The sequence below is a fragment of the Littorina saxatilis genome, linkage group LG3, assembly GCF_037325665.1.
Source record: "Littorina saxatilis isolate snail1 linkage group LG3, US_GU_Lsax_2.0, whole genome shotgun sequence".
NCBI classification, from domain to species: Eukaryota; Metazoa; Mollusca; class Gastropoda; order Littorinimorpha; family Littorinidae; genus Littorina; species Littorina saxatilis.
The window spans coordinates 19,414,597-19,441,192 of NC_090247.1; the positions used below are offsets into that span (position 1 = coordinate 19,414,597).

A 26,596-nucleotide genomic window follows, 5' to 3' on the forward strand; every position below is an offset into this window, starting at 1 on the left:
CTCTGACATGGATTACAGGATCTTTTTCGTGCGCACTTGGTCTTGTGCTTGCGTGTACACACGGGGGGTGTTCGGACACCGAGGAGAGTCTGCACACAAAGTTGACTCTGAGAAATAAATCTCTCGCCGAACGTGGGGACGAACTCACGCTGACAGCGGCCAACTGGATACAAATCCAGCGCGCTACCGACTGAGCTACATCCCTGCCCCTTCCTGTGTTAACAACTCGGCTCAGCATTTCAGATGTGGCCAGGCTTTTACACGGTATTAGTCCAGCTCACCACTTGGACACATACCGAAATTCAACAGCTTGGGTGCTTTCTGTGCAGACTGAATATTTCTTGACAGGGATGGCCAAACCTCAACATTTTTACTCGCCAGCCGGTTGAGTAACTTCAAGAAAGTCACTAGCCCGGCAGAAATATCACTGGCCCCGTACATACCACGGTTGATCTGCAGTGTTTATATGACTTGAAAACTCGATAATTATTAAAACCAAAAGTGTTGCATATTTGACCAGAATTTTTACTGGCCAGCCGGGCGAGTTGCCAGGCGGTTTCTACTAGCCCGGCGGATTTTTTACTCGCCCCTGGCGATCGGGCGGACGATTTGGCCATCCTTGCTTGATGAATTGGTTTCATAAAAAGCCGCTAGTGTTCGTGAAGAAATTAATTCATGAAAAATTATCACACTGCACAGAAACCATCCAGGATGCTGATTCTGGGTATGTGTCCAAGTGGAGGGATGGCCTTTTCTCATGTAAAAGCCTGACCAGGTCTGACATGGTGAGTCAAAGTGTTTACCCAGGAAGGCCTGTGCCTTTAAATTGAGAATACCATGAAACCCCCCTTTTAAGACCTCCCAATTTCTTCTTCTTCGTTAATGGGCTTAGACTCCCACGTTCACTCATGTTTTTGGCACGAGTGGATTTTTACGTGTATGATCGTTTTTACCCCGCCATTCAGGCAGCATACGCCGATTTCGGGGGAGGCATGCTGGGTATTTTCGTGTTTCTATAACCCACCGAACTCTGACATTGATTACCGGATCTTTTCCGTGCGCACTTGGTCTTGTGCTTGCATGTACACACGAAGAGGGTTAAGTCACTAGCAGGTCTGCACATAAGTTGACCTGGGAGATCGGAAAAATCTCCACTCTTAACCCACCAGGCGGCAGCGACCGGGATTCGAACTCACGACCTCCCGATTAGGAGGCCGACGTCTTACCACCACGCCACTGTGCCCGTCTAGACCTCCCAATTTAAGACTGACTCCCTCCCTTTTAAGACCCTGTTTTCTAAGACTTTCTGGTCATAAACCTCTGTCAAATTACCCCCATTTTGAGACACCCTCCTATTTAAGACCTAATTTTCTCAGATTTTTGGAGGTCTTAAAAGGGGGGTTCCTCTGTAGTGTGATAGACCCAAAAGAGGTGCCACTTGATGCAAGAGTGACTTCCCTTTGTTTGATATTTAAAATGAAAAAACAAAAATTACAGCTCACTTTGTAATTCACATAATACATTTCAGGAAATGTATATTTCAAGCATTACAATATAAGGAAAACAAAGATCCATCAAATGTAAGATAACCAAAGGCTGATCATGTTTCATTGAAAATATAATTGATCACCAATGTATCTGAAAAGCGAGTACATGCACAATGTATTGAAAATATATTTACGGATGATGCACTATCACAAATTCATGCCTTCACGGACGGGCAGATTAGCAACTTGATTTTTGCACTGACATAATTATTTGGATGAATATGTATTTGAAAAACAGATTTCAATACTCAGAGGGGCCAATGACTATATGTACAAAAGATGCAATAGTTACCTGGTATAACACGAACACAGAAGAGGAAAAGTGTAAATGATACTTTGAAGTAACAAACACATTGAAATGGCAAACAAAGTCAACCACCTTAAAAATCAAAACAGAAGATGGCAATTGTAATTATCGCAGTCGAGGCGCTTCTTTAATTGCACATCATTAGAAAATCAAGAATATTATGAATAAAAATTGATAAGAAAGCAAAATGTAAAGTCGTTTACGCCGGCTTTGGATAAAGTTGAGAAAAAAATCAATGGTTCTATCTTCTGCATTAAAACAGGCATCATACATAATTATGACACACACATGCTCACACACACATGCTCACACACACACATGCTCACACACACACACACACACACACACACACACACACACACACACACACACAATTTCTTGCATTTTAGAAAACCACATTCAAAGGAAAATGACCCCAGAGAGCGTACAACCAATACCATTCTGTGAACAGCACACATTGAAAATGCAATGATGAAAACAAACTACAACATGTACAGAACCTACATCAACATAAGATTAACATGGATATGTACAGAAATAAAAATCCACACATCACTAACACAGACAGGTATGCATTACATTGTAATACTGGTTCACCCTGTATTATACAAACACATCAACGTTAGCATGTCACGCTGCTGTATCATACTTGTTTCTCTCCATGCAGTGAAACCTTGATCAGCTACACACACCGGTCCTTTCAATCGAATCATGACAATCAACTTTTGGCTGATTGAATTCCATTGCAAAACAGAATTCAATACATTTGCAGAAATGGATAATAACAAACACAAAACATACCACTCAATTAGAAACTGTTTGAAACTGACACAATGTTATTCACATGTCAGCATTCTTTGTGTGTTCAGACTGTAAAATCATTATTGGAAAGCGCAAATGTCATAATAAGGTTAGGTTTCTGCTTAAAGCTTTAAACATTTGTTTGCATCGTCGCTACTTTTCAACTCTTGAACAATCTGTCTGAAAATGACTGCAACTGCAAGGATCTTTAATCACCAGAGTTTGGAGTTCATCAAGGTTCACAGACACAGACATAGAACACTTTTTAATTTCAAGTGAGAAGTTAAAATCAAACACAGCTGTTAAGAAGACATCCTTCGACAAAGTACTGTACAAATAAAAGTATATGTTTTGGATATAAAATGAAAAATTCATTATACTACAGGAAGACTAGCGTAAGAAAACACACAACGACACACACTGATGCAGACCAATATGATCAAAACAACAGTGTTGTTCCCAGATTCACAGGACAAAAGGTCTGTTGGATCTAGATTCAAATTATGTATAGATCCAAATGTCCTGTTTTAGTAGGAAAATTGATGGCCAGAAGACATCCTACATGTCAAAACTATCAGACGGTTGACCAGCCAGGGGTCAGAAAAATGCGTCAGATCAAAAAAACATGCGTCAGTGCACTCTAAATGCACACAATTTGAATAATTGATGCTAACTGCTCTGTCCTAAAACCGCCTGACTATGTCAGAAAAACTGCAATATTTTTCAAGTGCCCACCCCTGTTCAATGCATACAATCTGTTGGAACTAACTTTCCTGCTCCATAGCCATTGTTGGCACAATAATCACTCACTCAGGGATGAAAACTGAAGGAAAAAAAAAACTGAAAAAAAAATTCGAAGGCGCATAGCGCCAAGTTTCGCAGGCGCGAAGCGCCAAGACTTCTAGGGGGGTCCGGGGGCATGCCCCCCCGGAATTTTTTTTTTTCAAGGGTGCAATTTGGTGCAATCTGGGGCTATCTGAGCCTTAAAATTGGATTCAAACATGGCCCCAAAATACATACAAAATGAAGCAATCTGGTGCTCATTTGAAAGCAAATCTACTTCTTTTTCAGGCATTAAAAAGGGATTACAACAAGCTGGTATTGTCATGAAATATATATATATATATATAGAATTTTATATCACTTTCAGACTACTAGGGGGGGGTCCAGGGGCATGCTGCCCCGGGAAAAAAAATGTCAGTGGGTGCAAAATAAAGAGAGAGAGAGAGAGAGTGTCAACAATCTACGACACGACTGCCAACTAGTCTCGGCCCGCTCAAAAAACAATGACCGAGACTTTCAGGCCTGACCATACTTAATGTTTTTTCCGCAACACACGCACTTCACCACGCCTTCCTCGTCCAATTTTCGGATAACGTCCCCAACTCGAACATCATCGATGTGTTTGTCCATCCAATCCCATCGGAATTTGTTCTTGGAGCATGAATCGGGAAGTCGATCCTTGTCACGTTGGAGAACTTTCGCGCTCGCCATTTTGTTTGAGAAGGATGAGACTGTTCGTCTTTAAACAGAAACCGTACCGTAAAAAAACCGGAATCGCACAAATAAATCGGATGGCCCATTGAAACTAATCGGAAAAGTCGGAAAAAACGGAGAATTTTCATCCCTGTCACTTCATGCCCAGCATACACACTCTCTACATCAGCAAATCTCAACCATGCGCTACAACAAACAACTGAAACCTTACGTACGAAACTGAGCAGGAGGTAAGAGAAAATGGCACGGAAATGGTTTCAAAAACCTAGCAGGGCGGTTGAAAAGTCAACTGTGGTTTTGGGGACACGATTATCAAAAGAACGGGGAACAGGCTAGAAAGGAAGAATCCTAGAAACATTTCAGGGGTGAATGACAATGCCACACGACAACATGTGAACCGACTAGTTTGAAATCTGATCTCTGATTTTCTTTCAGACACTACATATGTCAAAACTCAACAGCCTGGCTGCTTCCTGTGCATACTTTTGGCAGAATGGATTTAGCAGGTTCAAACAGATGTTTGTTACAAAATTAATTCAGCAACAAATTCCCCAAAATTCCCAAAATGCACGCAAAAGAGCAAGGCTGTATTATTTGTGTGTGTGTGTGAAGGTAGAAGGATGCTCTTTACCCCCAGTAAAGTCCTCAACATCTTTCTTTATTTGGTGTTTAACGTTGTTTTCAACCGTTCAAGGTTATATCGCGACGGAGAAAGGGGGGAGATGGGATAGAGCCACTTGTTAATTGTTTCTTGTTCACACAAGCACCAATCAAAACATTGCTCCAGGGGCTTGCAACGTAGTACAATATATTACCTTACTGGGAGAATGCAAGTTTCCAGTACAAAGGACTTAACATTTCTTACATACTGCTTGACTAAAATCTTTACAAACATTGACTATATTCTATACAAGAAACACTTAACAAGGGTAAAAGGAGAAACAGAATCCGTTAGTCGCCTCTTATGACATGCTGGGGAGCATCGGGTAAATTCTTCCCCCTAACCCGCGGGGGGTCTCAACAGATGGGTACTTATTTTCCTGATGATCTACAACAGAAGGAAAGAATCTTCAACCCCCATGTAAAGACAATAATACCAATACGAATCTCATCTGATATAATGAGTTTTTAAATCTCACATGTATGGTCATACCTCACCCTGTCACTAACCGAAAGTGCTCTCTGGTATAAAGGCTATGACAACACATTTTTGTTTCCAGCATAACCAATATTTGCTAGCAACAATAATGCTAGCAACAACAAGGCATCACGCTTCAACATAAAATGCCAATACTACCGAGTTGTTTCCAAACAAAACGCAAAAATAAAACATTTGGAATCTAGTATTTGATATCTTCAACCCACAAACCAGATTGAAAAATAAAATACTGCACAATGCACTAGTTTAAGTTTCTTTAAACAAAACCGGACTCACATTCAAAACCTCACATTCAAAGCCACAAGCAACTCTAAAGGAGTACGGATGAGACAATGGCAAGAGAAACAGAGACGCAGACTCTGCAGAAGACTCAGCGTTGCGACAGGTCTTGCTGTCGTTTCAACAAGGGCGAGATAATGTCTGAATTGTGCAGGCTAAAGACGCAGCGTCTGCAGGCGGCTTAACGGGGCGACAGGTCTTGCTGCCATTCCAACAAGCGTGAGATAATGTCTGAGTAGTGCGGGCCGAACACTGAACGGTTGTGTGAGATGAGGCGCAGAAACTGTCCGAGCGTCTGCGAAAGCTCGGTCTCGACGGCAGAGAATCCGGCTGGCACCTTGAGGGGCTCCACACGTCGCGTTGAGATGGAGTCTTTGATGAAGGCCATCATTCTTTGGTCTGGAACAAGAAAAGAGTCAATCAAGTGTGTGTTGTATCTCCCATAAATCATCTCCATTGTCTAAGATCTGAATAGACCCTATCGGTATTCCAAGCTCTCGTGATCTCTCGCAAACTTCAGAGCATAGCAAAGCATGCGGTACAGCGATCTCGTGCGAGCTGCACAAGCCAAAGTTCGAAGTTCTCGCGATGTTCAAAGCATAACAAAGAGCGTGTCTCGCGAGAGCTGCTCAGATACCGAAAAGGTCTATAGATGATGTTCAGAAATACACGTAACTCTGTCAGCATTTCCAAGCATTGTGGAAGAGTTGCACCCCACTTTAAAAGACACTGCATTACATACACATCGGAGTCGGTTATTTGCTGCGATAGCTGCTTCTAACTGGTCGACTAAGTGTTTCTTTTTTACTCACTAAAGTGGGGCGCAACACTTCCCCAACAGCTTGAAAATCCTGACAGTCGTTTCTGGAAAACATCTATCACTCACACACAAAAATGGAATAGTTTACCTGAACATAAAAAATGGGTGAGTAACTCTTCTGTTCATACTGATGACATGCTTTCTTGGAGATGTTCATTTTGCTATGCCAATGTATTGCTGTCAACTGTGCAGATAAATATTCCATATCAGCGGAACGGCATCTGCTGTGCTGTGACGGTTGACTAAATTGTTTTCTTAAGGTTAGACATTCCAAGGTAGTAGTTACCAGTATCTTTCAAATGGAAGGTGTAGTGTTTGAAATCCAGCTGCGTCTTGTGGGTTAATATTTTTTTATGATTAAACATGAAAATACCAGGCATGCATCCCCATAAAAACGGAGTACAGCTGCCTAAATGGCAGGGGGAAAACAGTCATACACATAAACCATGGGTGAAGGTGGGAGTTTCACCCAATGAACACTGAAGAAGTTAGCAGTACTTACTCATGAGTTTGATGATGGTGTTATCAGCGTCAGCAAGATCAGTGATCTGCCCCTGCAGAGTCTGTGTCGTTGTATCGTCCATGGGACTGAAGCCGTGCTGCACCAGACACTCGTTGACATCCTTCTTCACCTGCTCAGCCACATTCAGCAAGGCCGTCTTTACGTCTCTGTCACACAATACAGGTAGATGGTAACCATAGTGATGGTAATAGTATGAACGCTGCACCATACACTCGTTGACGTCCTTCTTCAGCTGCTCTGCCACGTTCACCACGGCCGTCTTCACGTCTCTTTCACACAATACACCCCCCCCCCCCACACACACACACACTATAACTTACAGGGACTCTCCTTGCAGCAGTGTCTGTACTTGAGACTTAAGAGTGGTCTTGAGAGAGCTGATAGCGGCGATGGGAGCACCCACTGAGCGACAGGTGACCCCCCCCCCACACACACACACACACTATAACTGACACACTCTCCTTGCAGCAGTGTCTGTACTTGAGACTGGTCTTGAGAGAGCTGATACCGGCAATGGGAGCACCCACTGAGCTATAGGTGACCCCCCCCCCCCCCACATACACACACACACACCAAACCTTACACAGACTCTCCTTCCAGCAGTGTCTGTACGTGAGACTTGAGAGTGGTCTTGAGAGAGCTGATACCGGCGATGGGAGCACCCACTGAGCTATAGGTGACCAGCTGGACTGCGGCTATGGTGGTCAGCAGCTTGCACTTCTTCTCTATCTCACAGAACCGGCTCTGGTCCAGCACCAGTGACTGTCAATGAAAATCAATCAATCAATCAATCAAAAAAATCAATCAATTTAATGTTTGGAGAAAAAAAATACAATAGGTGAGATTAGGTACCCTCCTGTTATCTTTATAGAGAATACTACATGGCTTGCTTTGTCGTCCCAGATTTACACGAGTTGTTTTTTTAAAATATTGAACTGCGAGCGAATGCGAGCCGCTTTTCAATAATTGAAAGAGCAACGAGTTTAAATCTGGTACGACACAGGAAGCCATGTAGTATTCTGTTTATCCTCCATACTGTACTTACGTGAAAATGTCTTGCAGTCGAGGCAACTAATTGAAGACGCTTGTTTTGGAACCTCGATCTCTTCCAAAGCCTCGTGCAATCTATTACGTCAAAGCAAAGAAACGTCACTCTGAAAGTGTGGCGTGACGTGTTAGTTCTAAAAATTCATCGAGGGCAATTAGCGAGCGCAATTTGTTTGTCTATATAATGACGCTTGTCTCGGTGACTTTGGCATCATAAGCAATGAAAAAACAGGTCCCTGCCAGACTTGCTTGACATGACCTCATTTACATGATATACACACGTGTGATTTGAACGATTATTATCTCACGAGTGTCTCTCTCACATATATGTAGGATATACTATTTTTCTGCACCTGTATCTCACTCTAAAAACTACATCTGAGTATTTCTTATCCTCCCTGCATCAAACCTTTTTGCCACCTCAGTTTTTTGCATTTGCATTTTACCAATAACAAAATAACATGACTGCATCAAACCTCCATTGACACACTTCTAAAACTACTTTGTATGCATAGTGGACTCTCAATTTATTGCGTTTTTAATGGGGTCCAGACAATGAGGAGAGCTATACGCTTTTCACGCTGTGTGAGTGAGGAAGGGAAGGCACTGAAATTTGATAGAGCGCTTCGAGAGGGCGCAGTGGCGTGGTGGTAAGACGTCGGCCTCCTAATCGGGAGGTCGGGAGTTCGAATCCCGGTCGCTGCCGCCTGGTAGGTTAAGAGTGGGGATTTTTCCGATCTCCCAGGTCAACTTATGTGCAGACCTGCTAAGTGACATAACCCCCTTCGTGTGTACACGCTAGCACAAGACCAAGTACGCACGGAAAAGATCCTGTAATCCATGTCGGAGTTCGGTGGGTTATGGAAACACGAAAATACCCAGCATGCCTACTCAACGAAAGCGGAGTGAAGCTGACTATGCTCTCAGAGTATAGTGTGGGGAACCCAAATGGGCAAACGAGCTCACACGTAACCAGAACAATCTGGAACGCTGAAGAAGAAGAAGGAGATAGAGCGCTTCTAAAGGCTATAACAGTGTTCTCAAGTTTTGAGAAAAGCACAGTTATTGCCATTACAGTGGAACCTCCCTTTTAAGACCATGTTTTCTCAGATATTCTGTTCATAACTTCTGTAAATTTTACCCCCATCTTAAGACTCCCTGCTTTTCAAGACCTGATTTTTTCATATTTTCACTGTACCTCCACGATTCCTACATTCCCAGTCCACTGTCAAGTTTGACGCATGTTGTACAAGTGGCAGAGAGTAAATGCTGTAGTTTACAGGGTGAAACCCCAACAAGAGATGAGTTAACAAAAATACTTTGCTGGCATTAGCAATGTCATTGTGGTATCGCTTAATATGCAATGTAGTAGAACACAACATGGTTTATGTTTCCTGAAACATTTGAGAAAACGATTTTATAACATTGAACAACACGTATTTGATACTCCATACTGCCTGGCACAAGAGGGTGACAGCCGTATCCTTTCTCAAGAGGACAATTCCAATGAGCTACTTTGATATACAATGTACGACATGTACAAAAAAAATGCATACTACCGTCTTCACCCACACTTCTTAGACATACCTCTGGGTAGATGTTGTTAGGATCCCAGTTCAGCGTTTCCATGTAACCCTCGTTCAGGATGTTGGCTGGCGTAGCTTTCGATGACGGTGGTGATGATGATGAAGACGATGGCAAGGGAGGTGGTGATGTTGCAGCGGAATCGTTGCCTGTTCCGTTTGGCGTTGAAGAAGTTGTCTGCCCTTGTTCTGCAGCCTCTTTCTCCGCCGCCAGAAGTTTCTGAAAGTTTCGCTTGAGCCACAGACGTGTAAACTCCAGACCATCTGTCCCGTTCTCTGCACATGATCAAACAACAGTGTTGTCTTCAAAACAGATCTTTTAGAGCTAACTCACACAGTACAAAACCGGGGCTGACAAATCGTAGAATGTGTTCTTTCACAACAGCCAAAGGCGGGGCAGCAGAATATAGCTTTCTCTGGAAGATGTTCTTTCATCAAAGGAGTCTTACATTTAAAGGCCAACATCCAAAAGAATTTTTCTCCTGGAGCGACCTAAACTTGAACCCGTCGATATTCTTGCATGTCTGTTTACTTCGTGCTGCACGCAAAAATTGTGCGACTTCCTTGCCGCGTGGATTGACGAAGCTGTTTTATTCTCGTGACTGAAAACACTGCAGTGCGTGCAGTTGTATTCTGTGGGTTCGACAGATCGGTCCAGTAGTTTGGTCTCAATCGCTCTACACACACACACACACACACATACACACACTGGCACACACACACAAACTCACACACACACACACACAGGCACACACTAGCTCACACACACACACGCACACACACACACCCGCTCGGCTTTTTGTCCCCTCTGCCTCACTGATTTGGTTTTGTGTTTATTTCGTCATTATTTTGTTAGTAAATAGTGAACATTGCTTCAATGCCGAAGCAAAAAACATCATTATTGGTTGTAATGTGCTACCAATTTTAAAACCCGAATATCGTATTACATAGTAATTTTGACAGCAGTTCAAATGTGTACATTAACCAGTTCCATTCAGCAGACTTTCAGGTCTTTGTAACTGATTTCTGGCCAGGAATTTATCACGCTTTCTATTGTTCATTCGTTGTGTGTGTGTGTGTGTGTGTGTGTGTGTGTGTGTCTTTGGTTATATCGGTTTTTGTTGTTGTTGATGAGTACGTAACAAAATGTAGTCAGTATAATTATATACGTTTGCACCCTACCTCATCTCCCGTGAAATATCAACAGAGTTCGAAGTTTCAGTTTGTCAATCTGTATAGTATGATTTGTTTTCAAATACGTTTTGTCTTTCTTTCCTTGTCCTGGTTTGTTTACAGATCATCGTCATTTTTTAATCTCGGAAGATCTAACTAGTGTTCTGAGCATCGCCTAAGTAGACATCAACAAGCATGTACATACTTGAATGATCTTGCCGTTGTCTATCTTTTCCGATATCGTGTCCATTTCCACATCGCAACATTATTGAATATTTGTACCAGTTTCAATTTGTCTGATTCAAACTAGATGTTGAATGACACAGAAATAAAACGATTTCTTCGTGAACTTCAATTTTGTTTGAGTAATATATCAGGTGTACGATACATCTACACAGTTGTGTGTGTGTATGTGTGTGTGTGTGTGTATGTGTGTGTGTGTGTATGTGTGTGTGTGTGTGTGAGTGTGTGAGTGTGTGTGTGTGTGTTCTTGAACATAACTACACCCATGTGTTTATGAGTTACATAATTATATATATATGCGTTCAGTCAGTCTGCATGTTTCCTTTCACAAAATAAGACACAACATCAAAAATGAATACAGATTTGATCTGCAAGGAGGAAATATCAAACCAACCCACACCCCAAACCTAAAGCAGCTCATGACAAACTTTTGGTACACACTTTGCAAAATAAAACTCTAATTTCTAACCAGCTGCATTACACGCTGCCAACAGAGAGAGAACAAGTCGCGTAAGGCGAAATTACAACATTTAGTCAATCTGTCGAACCCACAGAATACAAGAAACTAAGTCCATCTCACGATAAACACGAGCCGAAATCATATGCACTCGACTTATGAAATAGAAAGAAATTAAATACGACGAAGAGAAGAAAAAGTTTGAAAGTACCATTGAACTTCCATGTCGGCGTGTGGCTGAGCTTAAAATAGGAATGTTGTTGCAATCTGTTAGGCACTTTCCCTTTTGACAGGTAATTTTTGCATGTACAGCAAAACACGGCCTTTTTTACAAATCCTAAAGACTGTCGGAAACTTCGCATGCTCTCTTGTGAACGCCATGTGAAACATTGATTCTGAAACAAAAATCTATGGCATGAATGACAATGGAAAGACGGTCTCTCTCTGATTCCAAGTTCATAATGACAGTTATGAAGTGCTGAATTTAAAAAATCTGTAGATGAAGTAAAATCATTTGAATGTTGGCTTGTTGAAACTTCATAACAAACAGCCACCTCGTCTATATCATTATCTGAAAGAATGCAAACTTCCTTTGAAACACCAACATTTGTATGGAAAACTTCTGTTTCTGTCATCTTTGATTTCATTTGACAACTTGGACTGATGGCATCTTCCAGAGATATATCCATTACTTTCAACTTGCGCCTCTTTGTATTCCTGTAAGCCTGCCACTTATTTATAAAAAGAAACGTTTGATACTTTTACCAAACAGTTAGTATAATGCACGCTCTACCTGTATTCGTCTTTAAATTCTGCAAGACTGAAGCGAAAGAGGTCTGTCTCAGTTTTGTGGTCAGTTTGTTGTGTACATTTACACACGCACAACGAACAACACATGCACAGGCCCGGGGGAAGCTCCACTTTCTTATGTCCGACGATAGACGTATACATGTAGTTTACATGTTTATTAGTCATCTATTTGATTGATTACGTGTATGATATGACGGAGAGTCGCATCGGTTTGATGCCGTGAACCCAACCGTGGCTGTGGCTGTCGTTTGAAGTAGCCTACTTCTTTATAAAGATTAATTTACATTCTGACCAAGGCATGTTTGGTACCTACTGAATCCTTGTTGCGTGTAGTTTTACGTGGCACGTTGCCCAAAGTTGTATTCTTGAGGAGCATAAAATAAAACGTGTTACAAAGTTATCTCAAAACTCTGCAGTGACTGCTCGCGCAGCAGGTCAGCTAATTATAGCACGCAGCCTCCACAAACAGCTTTCGAGCCGAGACCACGGCTCGTCAAAAACTGCACGCACTGCAGTGTTTTCAGTCACGAGAATAAAATAGCTTCGTCAATCCACGCGGCAAGGAAGTCGCTCAATTTTTGCGTGCAGCACGAAGTAAACAGACATGCAAGAATAGCGACGGGTTCAAGTTTAGGTCGCTCCAGGAGAAAAATTCTTTTGGATGTTGGCCTTTAAGGTATCACTCCAATTCTGACCAATGGAAAGCATGATACAAATAATTATGCTAACCCATCTGCTCCCTTGTTAATATTATACATGAGACTGAATTTCATGTGCAAGCCCAATTTTGATATCTTTCAGTTTTGTTTTGTAATACATGCATAAAGTCAAGCACACATCGGCATCAGTTCAACCTGCAGTCAACAACTGCAGTGGCCTACACTTGAAATGTACACCAAATGAAGAGAAAACAAAAGATCCACTTGAGTTGACTACTGTGAGAGGGCCGGGGCATGAGGATCCCCCTTGTGCAAGCTTATCTTCCTGAGATCTCAAAAACAAAGGGAAGTAAGCGCTCTATATGCATAACATGAGATTAATGCGGAACCAATTTCCTGGCACCTCAGAGAATAACAAGCATTGAAATGAACAAGCCACTTTCATCCTCTACTTTTATCATTACTACCTTCCTGAGTCTTGAGAAACTCGTTAAACTTCTTGCGCTCGTAGTCGACAGACTGCTGCTGCAGGTACGGCCGCATCTGCTGGATGGTGAAGTTGGCCATGTCCATCTTCATCAGGTCCAGCACCTCAAAGATCTCCCTGTGATAAGAATTTTTTTTAATTTTTTTTCCTTTTCATTACATTAGAACCCTTTTAAGACCTCAAAAAAACTGAGAAAATCAGGTCTTAAAGGTCCTTGTCTACATTTTTATACCGAAATCGCCATTTGACCATTAAAATGCAGAGTCTATTATCTACAATTATCCACAATACACCCGTACCCCCTTTGGATCAGGAAAGACGAAGCCAGTGTAGCCGTTTGAAAATTCATTGTAGTATTCCAGCGTAGTACTCATAGTAGGATATCCTTATTTGGAAAATGCCAAGCGCAAAACTCCTCTCAAATCCCGTGCATTTCGTGCGTTTAAAAAAAAGCGTGGACAGCGCTCCAGTGTCAAACTGTTGCTGCACTTGTTTGGGCGTGGCTATAAGCATAGTGACATGAATTTGATTGGTCAGTATTTTTAGGCAGAGCACATGTTCTCAGCAAACAGAAAACAAAATATTGGAAGCGTGAGTCACGCTGCCCAAAATTAAAATCTTTTTTTACTATTTTTTTTTCTATAACTTTTTTCCCCATGGTTCATTCATCATCTGACATCACTTTTTAGCGAAATCTAACCATAAGATTATTGAAAAAAAGCAAAAATGTAGACGACCACCTTTAAAAAGGAAGACAATTTACAGGGGATATGAACAGAACACACACAAAAAAATCCAGGTCTTAAAAAGGTGGAAGTCACATATTGGACTTAAAATGGGTGTTCCACTGCACTTCATGATCCCATTGCTGGGTAATCCGGGTGGCTTCCTCCCAGCCAAAAGCTAGCAGCAACAAGAGTCACACTACCCGGAGGTGTGTGTTGCTAGGTGTAATCAGCCACCTGCACTTAAGGCAGAATTACTGAGGTCTTTTACACTGTGGTGACATGGGGTTGGGACATTAATACCGTCTCTGAGTTTGCAAACAAAGTTGACCTGTGTCCGTTCTGGCCTCGATTCGAGCCCTTGACCCAAGAATTAGAAATTATAGTTGACTAGGTGTTTAAGAAAAAAAGAAATTCCAAGAAAGCACCATACACAAAAACTCACTAAAAAAAAAGTTGATAAACAAAGGGAAGTAAACGCTCTAAATGCAAACGACATATGTAATAGAGTAAGTGAGAGTTATTCGGAACCAGTCTCCTGGCACCTGACTGAATAACTCTCACTTACTCTATTACACAATGTCATATGCATTTAGAGCGCTTACTTCCTCTGTTTATCAGATCTCTAAACAGCGCTCTGCCTCATTAATGTTTAAGATTCTCACTTGAAAAGGGGCACCACGTCTTTCAGCTCCTTGAGCGCGGCCACCCTCTCGTCTCTGACGGGGGCACAGAGCCGCGCCATGGTGCCCATCACGTAGCTGGCGTAGAAGAAGATGTCAAAGGCTTCGTTGTGGATCTTCTGGCGGATCAGGTCCATGTCAAGCACCTCCAGCACCTGGGCTCGCAGTCGCACATGCTGGGGCAACAGCAAGGACAGCAGGTTCTGCACACATTCAGACATAGCACAGTCTAGTTTCTGACAGACTTGCAGAAAGGAATACTTCTTCTTCTTCTTCTTCATTCATGTGCTGAAAATCCCAGGTTCACTCATGTTTTTGCACAAGTGGGTTTTTACAAGTATGAGTGTTTTTACCCCGCCATTCAGGCAGCCATATACAGATTTTGAGGGAAGCGTACTGGGTATTTTCATGTTTCTGGAACCCACCAAACTCTGATATGGATTACAGGATCTTTTTCGTGTGCACTTGGTCTAGTGCTTGCTTGTACACACAAAGGGGGATAATGCACTAGCAGGTCTGCACATAAGTTGACCTGGGAGATCGGAAAAATCTCCACCCTAAACCATCAAGTGCGGCCGGGATTCGAACCCGCGACCTTCCGCATAGGAGGCTGATATCTTTTCCACTAGGCCACTGCGTCCATCAGAAAGGAATACATAGATCTTGTATCAACATGCAACAGTGTCAGACAGGGAGACTACTGCGTCACCCTTCACAGCAGGCTCTGCAGTTGTCGGCCGTTGAGTGTTCTGTTTTTGATAGGGTCTTACTGCTGCGGTCTGCTTGTTTGTTCTTTGGAACCTTTGTGTACCCATAACAGTTTTAGTAGCTCTAAAATTATCGATCCTGTTTGACTGGGCTCTGCCTCCAAAGGTGATTGTTGTGTTCCGACACTCGGTTACAAGTGGATACATTTTTATTACTTGTTTATTTTTGTTGTTATTTCACACCCCCCCCAGCAACACCCAAAGAAAGGATCATACCTCCTTGACCTCCTCGATGAGCACCAGGGCGTGAGAGTAGTCTGGGGGATCCTGGGATAGCTTGGCCTCCAGCGCGTCCCAGAATGCCTTCTGCATCACCTCCTTCACCTGCTTCTCGATGCTGTCGACAAACATGATCACACAATGTGTCACTGCACTGCAACATGATGTGGTGATGCTGTCTTGTACATTAATGGAAATAGTCTACACTTTCCTGTGGTGTGATGGCCTACATGTATCTTATCACCATGCCAACTGGAGTTACCTGTAATCATGAACAAAGCATACAACCACCTAGAGAATAATTATACCCAGGGAAAACAACAACATTGTAACCAGGACTTGATTTCAAAGCTGACATAAATCTCTCCAGAACTTAAACCTGACGTTGGCAAAATGTCAAAAGCTTGCAAGTTGTAAGTATTGTTTATTTCATAGTTATTACCAACCACAAACTACATTTTAATGTTTGCAAAAACCATCACAATAGTTTACCTCACAGATAATATGGCAATAAACTATGTTTAAAAAGTATGTATGTTCAAAGAGAACAATGTCAGTGTGAGGTCTGTTTACGGTAACCCGACCGACCCTATTTTTTTCGCGCGACCCTAGACTTTCTTTTGGCATTTGGGAAAAAAAAAAAAAAACACGTAAAAATATGGTTTTTTGGAGAAAAAAAACGAAAAAAAACCCCAACCTACCGACCCTATTTTATTGGCCTATGTTACCGTAAACAGACCTTTTTTTTTTTTTTTGGCCTTATGCCCTCACAGTGAAGCCATTAGGGGCATGTTCCTGGGTGTTACCCCGACCTCAGATGAGATACCCAGTTGTATGCGTGTTTAAGTGTAACCAGCCACCTGCAAGGTCTTAGTTTTACATGTCACTGTGGTGACACGAGGGTGGGACATGGATACCATCTCCGAGTCTGCACATGAAGTTGGCCCGTGTCCGTCCCGGCCTGGATTCGAACCACTGACCCTAGGATCATGTAGATCAAAATTATCCCTCACCTGTTTTTCTCTGGCTGTAACTTCTCAATCTGAAATTCACTGTTGACGGCAATCTCGTGGGCCAGGGACATGTTCTTCACGCCGTTCGCTGCGTCCATCAACTGCTCGAACGAGATGAACTTGGGCGGGGAAGCTGTCAGAAAAAACACCATGGTGATCATCCTGCATGCAAGATTCATCAAAGACTTGAGATAAGTTCATTATTTGTAGCATAAGTGTTTGTCTGTCTGCCTACCATTGGGTCGACATACCGTAAATGTAATGTTTTGTTAAAAATTAAACTTACCAATAACCTACAATTCTTGTTTTTTGACCATGGTGATAATATAAGATGTTTGGTGGCTTGTTGACAGACCAGCTTTTTTGTTGGTCCAAGGGGACCATGTCGTCTTTTGTTTCATCTTTATCAACCAAGGCCAAAGGCCTTGGTTTGATAAATATGAGACAAAAGGCGATATGCTCCCCGAGGACCAACAACAAAATGCTGGTCTGACAACAAGCCACCAAACATCGTTTTTGTCATCATTTTGGTTGTGCAACAAAATGCACAATAATCCACAGGGAGACGAATTTTTAGAATCCAACTCCGGGCCACAAAGCATCGTCACAGTAGCACGAGATAACACATCAAACTTGTATGTGACGTCAAACGTAGCTTGTTGACGCTTTTCTTCCAGTGTGAAAATGTACAGAGCTGCGATCATACCTGTGAGTTCAGTAAGTGTTGAGCATATTTCTTTTCTTTTAAGTGTTTATGACTTTTCGTTGTGGATTTTGCGATTACAGAGATAAGTTGCAAATTGACCATGAGTCGCCGCGGTAATTATCAACATTGATTGGGTCTTTGAGAGTGAATGCTTACAATCGTTGTCCTCGGAAACACAAATCCAAAGCCGCGATGGTTCCACACATCAAACAATCAGCCTGATTGGCTTTTACTTTGACAATCCACGTTTCACCTGAAAGCTCAAACCCATTCACCACCTCGATTTATTGCATGGGGAACATGAGATTTATTTCCCAGGTGTTTGTGAATGAAAACTCGTGAAAATGATGACAAGATTGCTTATCTGTCGACTGAACATTGGATTCCCTTCTCTGAGCCATATGACATCGGAGTCCCCCTAACACTTTTATTTAGTCGACTGGCCAAGATTTTTAAAACCACAAATGGATCCATACATAAATGTTATTTGCATTTTTATTTTCATCCACCTTCCAAAATTACCATGAGTACAAACAGCAAAATGAAACTTTAAAAGAAAATAGAATAAAGATGAGTTACATGTACAATGCATAAGGCATCGCAAAATGCTTCTTTCAAATCAATGTTTCAAAGATATGACCTGTACACATGAACATTTACTATAGCATTACTGTATTTGTAAAGTAAATTCAAAATCCTCTTCTTCACCTAATCTTTCCTCTCTTTCACATACACACACACAGTGACAGACAGACAGACACACAGACACACACACACGCACACACAGTCACACACACACACTCACACACACACAGTGACTGTCACACACATACACACAGTCGCACACACACAGACACACACAAACCAACACACTCACACCAACACACACAAACCTACCAGCCACCATGAGATCCTGCATGGGTGTTGGGTTTGGACTGGGTGTCCGAGTGCGACGTTTCTTGCTCTCTGTTTCGCTCTGGGATCCGTTCTTTTCGTCATCTACCGCCATTTCTCCGTCGATGGAGTTGTTGAGACCCTCTGGGCCACTCTCTTTGTTGTCACCCATCCTTTTGTGTATCTCTTGTGACTGCTTCCACCTTTAAAACACATTATAAATGAACACGGAATAATAATAAATGGTGAATAGCAATTATACTACGGTACATGTTGAACCTCCCTTTCAATACCTAAACAAAATCTGAGAAAATTAAGTCTTAAAGTTAAAAAGGAGGTAGTCTTAAAACGGGGGTAAATGTACAGAGGTTATGAACAAAAAGTCTGAGAAAACAGGGTCTTAAGAGGGAGCAAGTCTTAAAGTTGAGAGTCCTAATAGAGGTTTCCAGTGTCTGGAGGGATGTGGTTCGGTGTTCGTTGGCCAATGTTGAAACTTGTTTAAAATCACTGAAAACGTTATAATCATTTCAATCGAGTTGCCTATACTTTTTCAATGTGGAGAAAATTACATCAATGACCGCTAAAAACTTCAGACAATTGCAGAAAATAAGTTTGCAGTCATTCTGCCAAAGAAAATAAATCCTTGTAACAACATCTCTGCACTAAAAAGTAAATATAACTGAAATCTAAGGAACCAAAATCTGTCTCAATGTTTTTTGCCTTATTCATTTGTGAGCATGCTTGGTTCTGAGGGACTTCCAGAACTTTATGCAGAACACTCAATGCATCAACTTTTAACTTTGTTGTTAGATCAGTTTTCTTTGAAACAAAATCTTGGACATAACAATCTCTATTCACTCCATTAGCTCATAAGGCTATATGCCTGACTGTTCTGTGTTAGCCGACCTGACTTGTAAAACTCTTCCATAAAAATCTGTCTGCTGAACAGAAAAACAACATATCTTGCTATGTAACAAACTAACCTTAAGTTAAAAAAAAAAATGTTTACTTAAAAAAAAATTGACAAAACTAAACAAGTTACTGCCCCAATAACATAATTATTTAGATAACAAAAATAGATTTTTTTTTTATTAAAGTCAACCTCATATGCAGAAAACAGATGTTTCCCGTTCAGCGACAAAAAGTTATTACAAATAAAATGAATGCAAAAAGTATATTATCATATTATTTCTGTCAAAAGAAACCTCTTTGCCTATCACTGTGTCAGTGTCACCAATAAGATCATGACTCATCCTTCTCTTTCTTTTTACCTGTGTAAAACGTAAAAGATTTGTTTTTACAGCTTGCAGGCGTAAATGCAAAATGCGTAGTGGCTGTCAAACCCTCTTAATGTGGCAGTCACTGAGTCAGTGGGCAAAAAGCCAAACAAGGTCATGAGACACCAGTAATCTGTTTTTAAAGATCCCTCCTTTGCAGGGGTGTCGTTTGGGTCGGCCCTTCGGCCAATCGCCAATTTTGTTTTACTTTGGCCGAAACTTTCATGTCCCTATCGGCCAAATGTCCGAAGAGTATTCGCCTAAATAGGCCAAAGTTTGTCCAGTTTTTTGTATTGGTCAGGCTTTGATTGCTAAAACTGCTGCCCATGTACTTAGTCAACTGACTGACGTTTATTTCCTTCGCGAATACCAAAAACGAAACATCAATGTTTTGAACGGAAGCCAGTGCCAAAAAATATAGATGCCAGAGTGGTTTCCGTTGTACAAGGGAAACCACACTCTCAGCGTTTGCGTTCGCCGGTTCGTGATAGTTTATCAATCAGGCAGTGCTTTCGATTTGGATTTGAACATCATGTCGCAACCAAAAAAGAATAAACTAAATTGGCCAAGGTTTGCTACCCTTCGCCAAGGTAAGTGATTCCGGACAAAATGACAGGAAAACCGCGAATGTGGACAGTGTCAGTGTCAGTGGTAGTAGTGTTGTCGAATCGATCGAAGCAGACGACATAGCAGACGATAGTCACCGCGAATCAAAATCTGCTGAGCCAGAGAATGAAAAGCATCCTCCAAATCATGGTTTCCAAACAAAATGGCTCACCCTACACGTTTTATTTTTATTGGTGTTTTACCAGTCATGTTTCCCAAGGCTTGTCAAGATTAGCACAAGATTGGAGGAGTTTTACTTTCAAGAAATTAAAGTTAAAGGTTTAAAAAAGTTTCAGAGAACTGGTGTCTGATGTAGTTAAATCAGCAAAGCTGATTGTGTCAGTTGCAGTAAGCAACATATAATCCAGGGGCGGATTAGGGGGGTTGTTACGGGGGTTCCGGACCCCCCCACCCCCCTGTAAAGCCGGGGGAAGAGTTAATTGTTTAATTTTATCTCCCACAATTCCGAGAGGAATGGGTCACATGAGATAGAACGCGGGAATACGTCACTGATATGATGTCGGGAGCAGATATCAGCATAGACCTATATTAGACCAGTGAAGATAAATTGCCATTATTTAAATTTTAATACTAACGTTAAAAGAAATAATGAGTGGCTGCTGACACCAGTTGATCATGTTTAAAATCAAGGATAAGCCACAAATTGTTTATAAAATAGCTAAAATTCTTCTGCTTCAGGGGACCCTGGACCCCAGGTTGTACCCTCCCCCCTCTGGCTTAACTGTTCCGCCCCTGTAATCTGTGTTCCTAAGATAATGATTGTATGTATTGGTGTTCCCCTCTTGAGTCTTGTGCTTCAATGTTGCGGTGACTTTGTATGAGCCAAAATAATGGCCGAAAATTTTCCAAGATGTCCTAAAGCTTTCTGACAGTTTCGGCCAAATGTCCCAACATGAAAATGTCTAGCAACACCCCTGCTTTGTTGCTGGTGCTCCCTACACAAAGCATACCAGTCTAGAAAGGTGCAAATACAACCGTACTGCCTGTAAACAGAAGAGGGCGACACTATACGTTATCCGAGCGAAGCTGGAGGTATCCCACGAACGCTATACTGTAATCGACTTGAGAAATTTTCATACCGATAATACATGATAAAGAAGGATTCTTTGTGCCCGGCTACGGGCTACAGTTGAAGATGGAAGTTCACCAAAAATTGGGATCATACTAACAAAAATACGGTGGGTGCAATAGGCGCCCCCATTTTTTGAGCAAACGCCACCCAAGGCCGCTTTGGACGGGTAGAAATTCCGTAGTTTCCAAGTCTATGGATAAAGCTCGCCTAAGAAGATTACGTCACGGTCGAAAGTCTTTGACGTCAATTAATGCATCATGACGTCATGCCTCCCTGCAGTCTTTTTCTCTCGAGCGGTGTGTGTGTGTGTGTTCATTTTGTGCACATGTGTTAGTGTTACTGTTTGTGTGTGTGTGTGTATGTGTGTGTGTGTGTATGTGTGTGCGCGTGCATGAGTCTGTACTCGTGTGTGTGTGTGTGTGTGTGTAAGAAAGAGAGAGAGAGAGAGAGAGAGAGAGAGTGTGTGTGTGTGAATGTGTATGTGCATGAGTTTGTGTGTATGTTTGTGTGTGTGTACGAGTGTGTATGTGTTTGTTTGTAAAGGTGTGTGTGTCCGTCTGTCTATGTGCGTATTTGTTTGTTTGTTTGCTTAACGCCCAGCCGACCACGAAGGGCCATATCAGGGCGGTGCTGCTTTGACATATAACGTGCGCCACACACAAGACACAAGTCGCAGCACAGGCTTCATGTCTCACCCAGTCACATTATTCTGACACCGGACCAACCAGTCCTAGCACTAACCCCATAATGCCAGACGCCAGGCGGAGCAGCCACTAGATTGCCAATTTTAAAGTCTTAGGTATGACCCGGCCGGGGTTCGAACCCACGACCTCCCGATCACGGGGCGGACACCTTACCACTAGGCCAACCGTGCCGGTCTATGTGCATATGAGTGTGTGCTTTGTGTGTATGAGATTTGTGTGAGTCAATGTGTGTGTGTGTGTGTATCTGTGTGTGTGTGTGCGTGCATGCATGCGTGCGTATGTACATGTGTGTGGGTGTGTGTCTGTTTTTAAAAGAGAGAGAGAAAGAGAGAGAGGGAGAAAGAGTGGGTGGGTGGGTGTGTGTATGTGCGTAAGTGTATGTGTGTGTGTATGTGTGTTTGTTTGTAAAGGTGTGTATGTCCGTCTGTCTATATCATACATGTGCGTATGGGGGTGTGTTTTGTGTGTATGAAGTGTGTGTGAGAGAGTGAGTGAGTGAGTGTGTATGTGTGTAACTTGGGGGGTGTGTGTATGTGTGTGTGTTTGTGTGTGTGTATGTATGTGTGTGTGTGTGTGTGCGTGTGCGTGCGTGTGTGTGTGTGTGTTTGAGAGAGAGAGAGAGAGAGAGAGAGAGAGAGAGAGAGAGAGAGAGAGAGAGAGAGAGAGAGAGAGAGAGAGAGAGAGAGAGAGACTGAGAGAGAGTAAGAGAGCGGATTGTCTTTCGCTGGGGTATGCAGTGCCTTGGCGTTGCACTTCTACTTAATTTGTATTTCTGACCAAAATATGACATTTTACACAGATCGAGACAGCCAGTGTTCCTCCGAGACTGCGCGAGCGGTCGAGGTGAACAATGACTGTCGAGATCTGGGTAGATAAACAAACTGTATGAACGATGATGCTTGATGTTGATTTGGGTAGATAAACATAATATCCAGAGCAAGGTTAAACTACTTTTACCATGAACTACAAGCCTTAAGGTAGCTTTAGTCAGATATAACCTGGACAATATTTAGAAAAGCATTCCAAACAAATCTGAAAGCAAACGTTATGCGTGAAAAACAGCTGATTGAATAGTCGTCTGCTTCTTCAGCACGACAGCAGATGGTAGCAAGGCCGTGACCTCGTTTGGTCGCGGAGAACGCTTTTCTTTTCTGACAAAACCAACTTGGTCCTTCCTTACCTTTCAACGGCCAGTGATGTATTTTATGACGAGTGTTGGTGATATGTGAGCAAGCACGTGGCACCAGAGTCAACGATTACTCTAGAATGTCGCAGAAACCACCCGGAGCTAACAAAGGCTACGCCAGCTTTGTTTACGGAAATGACGTCGGACTGTGTAATTTACGGAGAGCGTGTTACTAAATTTAGCCATGTTTCACGAAGCGTGGTCCTAATCGGCTAATGACTAATGGCATGTGTTAGTTACTGGACGCTGTTGGTTTCCATGCGGTCGGTTGCCCACGGTTCGAGCCTGGGTCCGGGAAACCCTTTCTGTTGTTGTTTATCATATTTGTTTCCTTATTAAACTGTGTATTGGGCATTTTTATTGTTTGGTTGTGTCGTTTCACTGAAACGCAAATTTCACAACTTCAGTATAATGCAAATGACACAAATGTATTTTATTTTGTTTATTTTGTTGTTGGTGTTTTTTTTAACATTCAGCCAAGTAATGTTTCCCGGGGTATGAGTGTGTGTGTGTGAGTGTGTGAGTGTGTGTGAATCATATCTCAAAAACTAGACTACTCAATGGACTCGGATCTTTGTGAAATTTGACATGGATATGATATTCTTGAGGGAATTTTCTTGTGCCGTTTTTCTCCGATTCAGTTTTCATAGGACAGTTTGATGACGTCATGTTTTCCCGTTTGCAAAAGTTGAGGCGGCACTGTCTCTGTCACAGTTTTTCACCAATTTGATTGGAATTTTTATTAGACAATCTTTGACCTGCGGATTTCGGCTTGGTACCAGTGAAATGTTTATTCAATATTTGTCCCCCCCCCCCCCCCCCTGTTTTATAAAGAAAGAACCGGACGTATTTCACTCTGATCGGATGACTGAATGGTTAATCACGCCGGCCTCAGCGTTCTAGATTTTATTTTTTAAACAGGACATCCGCAAAGAGTACATGGAGGAAAATGGCCTTGCTGGAGTACAGATTCCCCCCCCCCCCCCCCCCCCTGGACTGACTCCACACACACACAGTCCCATTTAAAAGGGAACACCGTGGCTATACTGATTAACATACAACTTGAACAAAACAAACAACATTTCAAAGTAACTTGATAACTTCTTTTTTTTAAAGGATTCCCGGACTCAGACTCGAACTTGACTAGCCGAAAGCTATGGAGGCCACACAGAAAGTAGTGATTACGTCAGTTAAGTCATATCTAGAACGTGCACACACGAGCTGTTGCCAACTTGTCTTTGTCTCACATTTGATCCTTGGTTGTTTTCTCTAAGTTGGATCATGTACTAATGTTTTGCACGGACACATATTCAGAAATCTAAATGCGATATATATGAAAGGGTGACAGTTTTTCCACTATCACGTAGTTGGAAAACTGCCAGTTCCATAACATTGTCAGTGTGTGTTAATGTGCTGTTTGTTTTTGTGCATGGTTTGACCGAGTGAAATGTGCCCTCTCTTTGTGAATACAATTCAGCCCCCTCCCCCTCCCCTTCCCCTTTTTGTTAGACTTTTCCGACATTATTTTTGTGGACATTTTCAAATCAGTGGTTGTGAAAATACGTTCTCAATCTGAGACACTCCTCTTTTATGATCTAGCTTTCTCATCGGTCATGCTCATAAACTCTGTACATTTACCTCTGTTTTACGACTCCCTCTTGAGCATTTAGTCAAGATTTGACTGAATATGTTGCAGTCGACTGGGCAGGGCCGGACTAACGGGGGGGTTTTGGGGGTTGCGCAACCCCACCCCCCCCCCCCCTAGCCTAAACATGTACCTCACTTATTTAAAACATTTTTTATTATTGTTTATTTTATGCCGTTTCATGCAAGGAGCGACCATTTTGCTATCTCAGAATATGACCTACCCATCAGCTTCAGGGGGCGAAGCCCCCTGACCCCCCCCCCCCCCCCCCATCTCTTAGCCTAGTCCGGCCCTGCTGGGAATCGAGAGGGAGGTGAGGGTATACCCGTGTTTTTCATTGTAATATATTCATTTTAATGGACAATAAAGTGTTGTTATTGTTATTGTTTCAAGGCTCAGCTTCGCTGGTTTGTGCATCTTTGCATCCTTGCTGTTCCTCATTCATTTGAAGAAAATTTTGATCCCACTGTGAACAGGCAAAGTTGAACTTTGTTATTGTTCACAACTTGCTATTGCGTCGTCTGCTACCTTTCTTTGTTTACCGTTTCGGCTAGTAGGTTAGCTCCCCTGATTCACCAAGACTGACCTCTTTACCCAAGAGAAAGGGAGAATGTACGTTCTGGCTCACCGATTCCGACAGACCCTAAATATTAACGCAAAATAGGCTTCTGGACTAAACTTTTACTAAAATGAAACATGCGACAAAATCAGAAAAATACTGCATAAATCCATACAAAAAAAAATACAGTAAAGTAAGGTTGTTTTGAACCAATGCCGGGTCTGTCGGAATCAGTAACCCAGAACGTACATTCTCCCTTTCTCTGATACAACGCTAAATTTAGTTTCCATTGAAATATTAATCCAATCTGCCCGTCGTAGCCTAGCCCAACACTACCGTATTGATCTGGTAAAAACAAACAGCCAGCCTGCAAGCTTGTCTTCTATACTGATTCCTCCAATGGCAAGACAAGATTAAATCATGTGATAGCAACAGTTACGTCACGTCCGCCCACCACTGTGTGTTGATAGTAACATAGCCTAGTGATTTTGTCATTTCATTCCGGAGTCGCCTACCGCGCAGTTGTGTTTTCTGTGAGAGAAGTGTATGTGTTTCAGTGAAAAAAGTGCTTAATTTAACAAGGTGAATGTCGCAGAATTAGAGAAAGAGCTTCTTGAATCGCAAAATGTTCATCAAGAATTGTTAGATTATTCTAGGCGGTCAACAACTTTAATTCTACCTGACATGGAACAAGCTTGTAATGTCCCACTACCAGCGCCAACACCATCAGAATTTTGGACAGAAGAAGAACAGCATGTACTAGAAGAGAATAGAAAATATTTTGAGCAGATGGCCTTAATAGCAGTTAAGGCTAAAACAGAAGGATTAATGAGACTGCCCAAAAAACCAAAAAGGAAGATAGAAGATTTGTTCAAAGAAAAAGACGGAAAGAAAAAGAGAGTAGAACCAACAACGCCAAGTGATTTACATCACTATCTCGTTTCAAACCAAGCAGATGTTAGCCATGCTATATCCACAGAAGCTTTCACAAATGCTTATTTTGCTCAAGCAGAAAATGAAAAAGATATTGTGGAAAGACTGCAAAAAGGGATGAGAAATCTCAAAAGACAGGACGCACAACAAATCTTAATTTACATTCAGTTTGGACAGTTTTTGATTATGTGCAA

General features: G+C 42.1%; 1 protein-coding gene across 2 annotated transcripts; it reads right to left on the minus strand.

The window, feature by feature from the left end:
* Positions 1 to 1,953: 1,953 nt before the first annotated feature.
* Positions 1,954 to 23,400, minus strand: LOC138961824 (T-complex protein 11-like protein 1). Of its 2 annotated transcripts, XM_070333495.1 has the most exons (10): positions 23,260 to 23,400; positions 18,403 to 18,602; positions 16,800 to 16,932; positions 15,784 to 15,904; positions 14,783 to 15,003; positions 13,373 to 13,509; positions 9,568 to 9,839; positions 7,517 to 7,695; positions 6,913 to 7,079; positions 1,954 to 5,989 (listed from the first exon to the last, which is right to left on the minus strand). In XM_070333495.1, exons 2-10 carry the CDS (start codon positions 18,569 to 18,571, stop codon positions 5,772 to 5,774), a joined length of 1,617 nt encoding a protein of 538 aa, XP_070189596.1. In that variant the 5' UTR covers positions 18,572 to 18,602; positions 23,260 to 23,400; the 3' UTR covers positions 1,954 to 5,771. The 2 variants fall into 2 exon arrangements, with proteins under 2 accessions (XP_070189596.1, XP_070189597.1); XM_070333496.1 differs by lacking the exon at positions 1,954 to 5,989 and having other exon boundaries at positions 6,946 to 7,079; positions 7,512 to 7,695.
* Between the last annotated feature and the right edge of the window lie 3,196 nt (positions 23,401 to 26,596).

Excerpts from the sequence above, each read along its gene's own strand:
- LOC138961824 (XM_070333495.1), bottom strand. The coding sequence starts at position 18,571 with ATGGGTGACAACAAAGAGAGTGGCCCAGAGGGTCTCAACAACTCCATC. Across the intron at positions 16,933-18,402 it reads GCAGGATCTCATGGTGGCTG|CTTCCCCGCCCAAGTTCATC; the intron begins GTAGGTTTGTGT and ends TTTTTCTGACAG. Across the intron at positions 13,510-14,782 it reads GACGTGGTGCCCCTTTTCAA|GGAGATCTTTGAGGTGCTGG; the intron begins GTGAGAATCTTA and ends TTCTTATCACAG.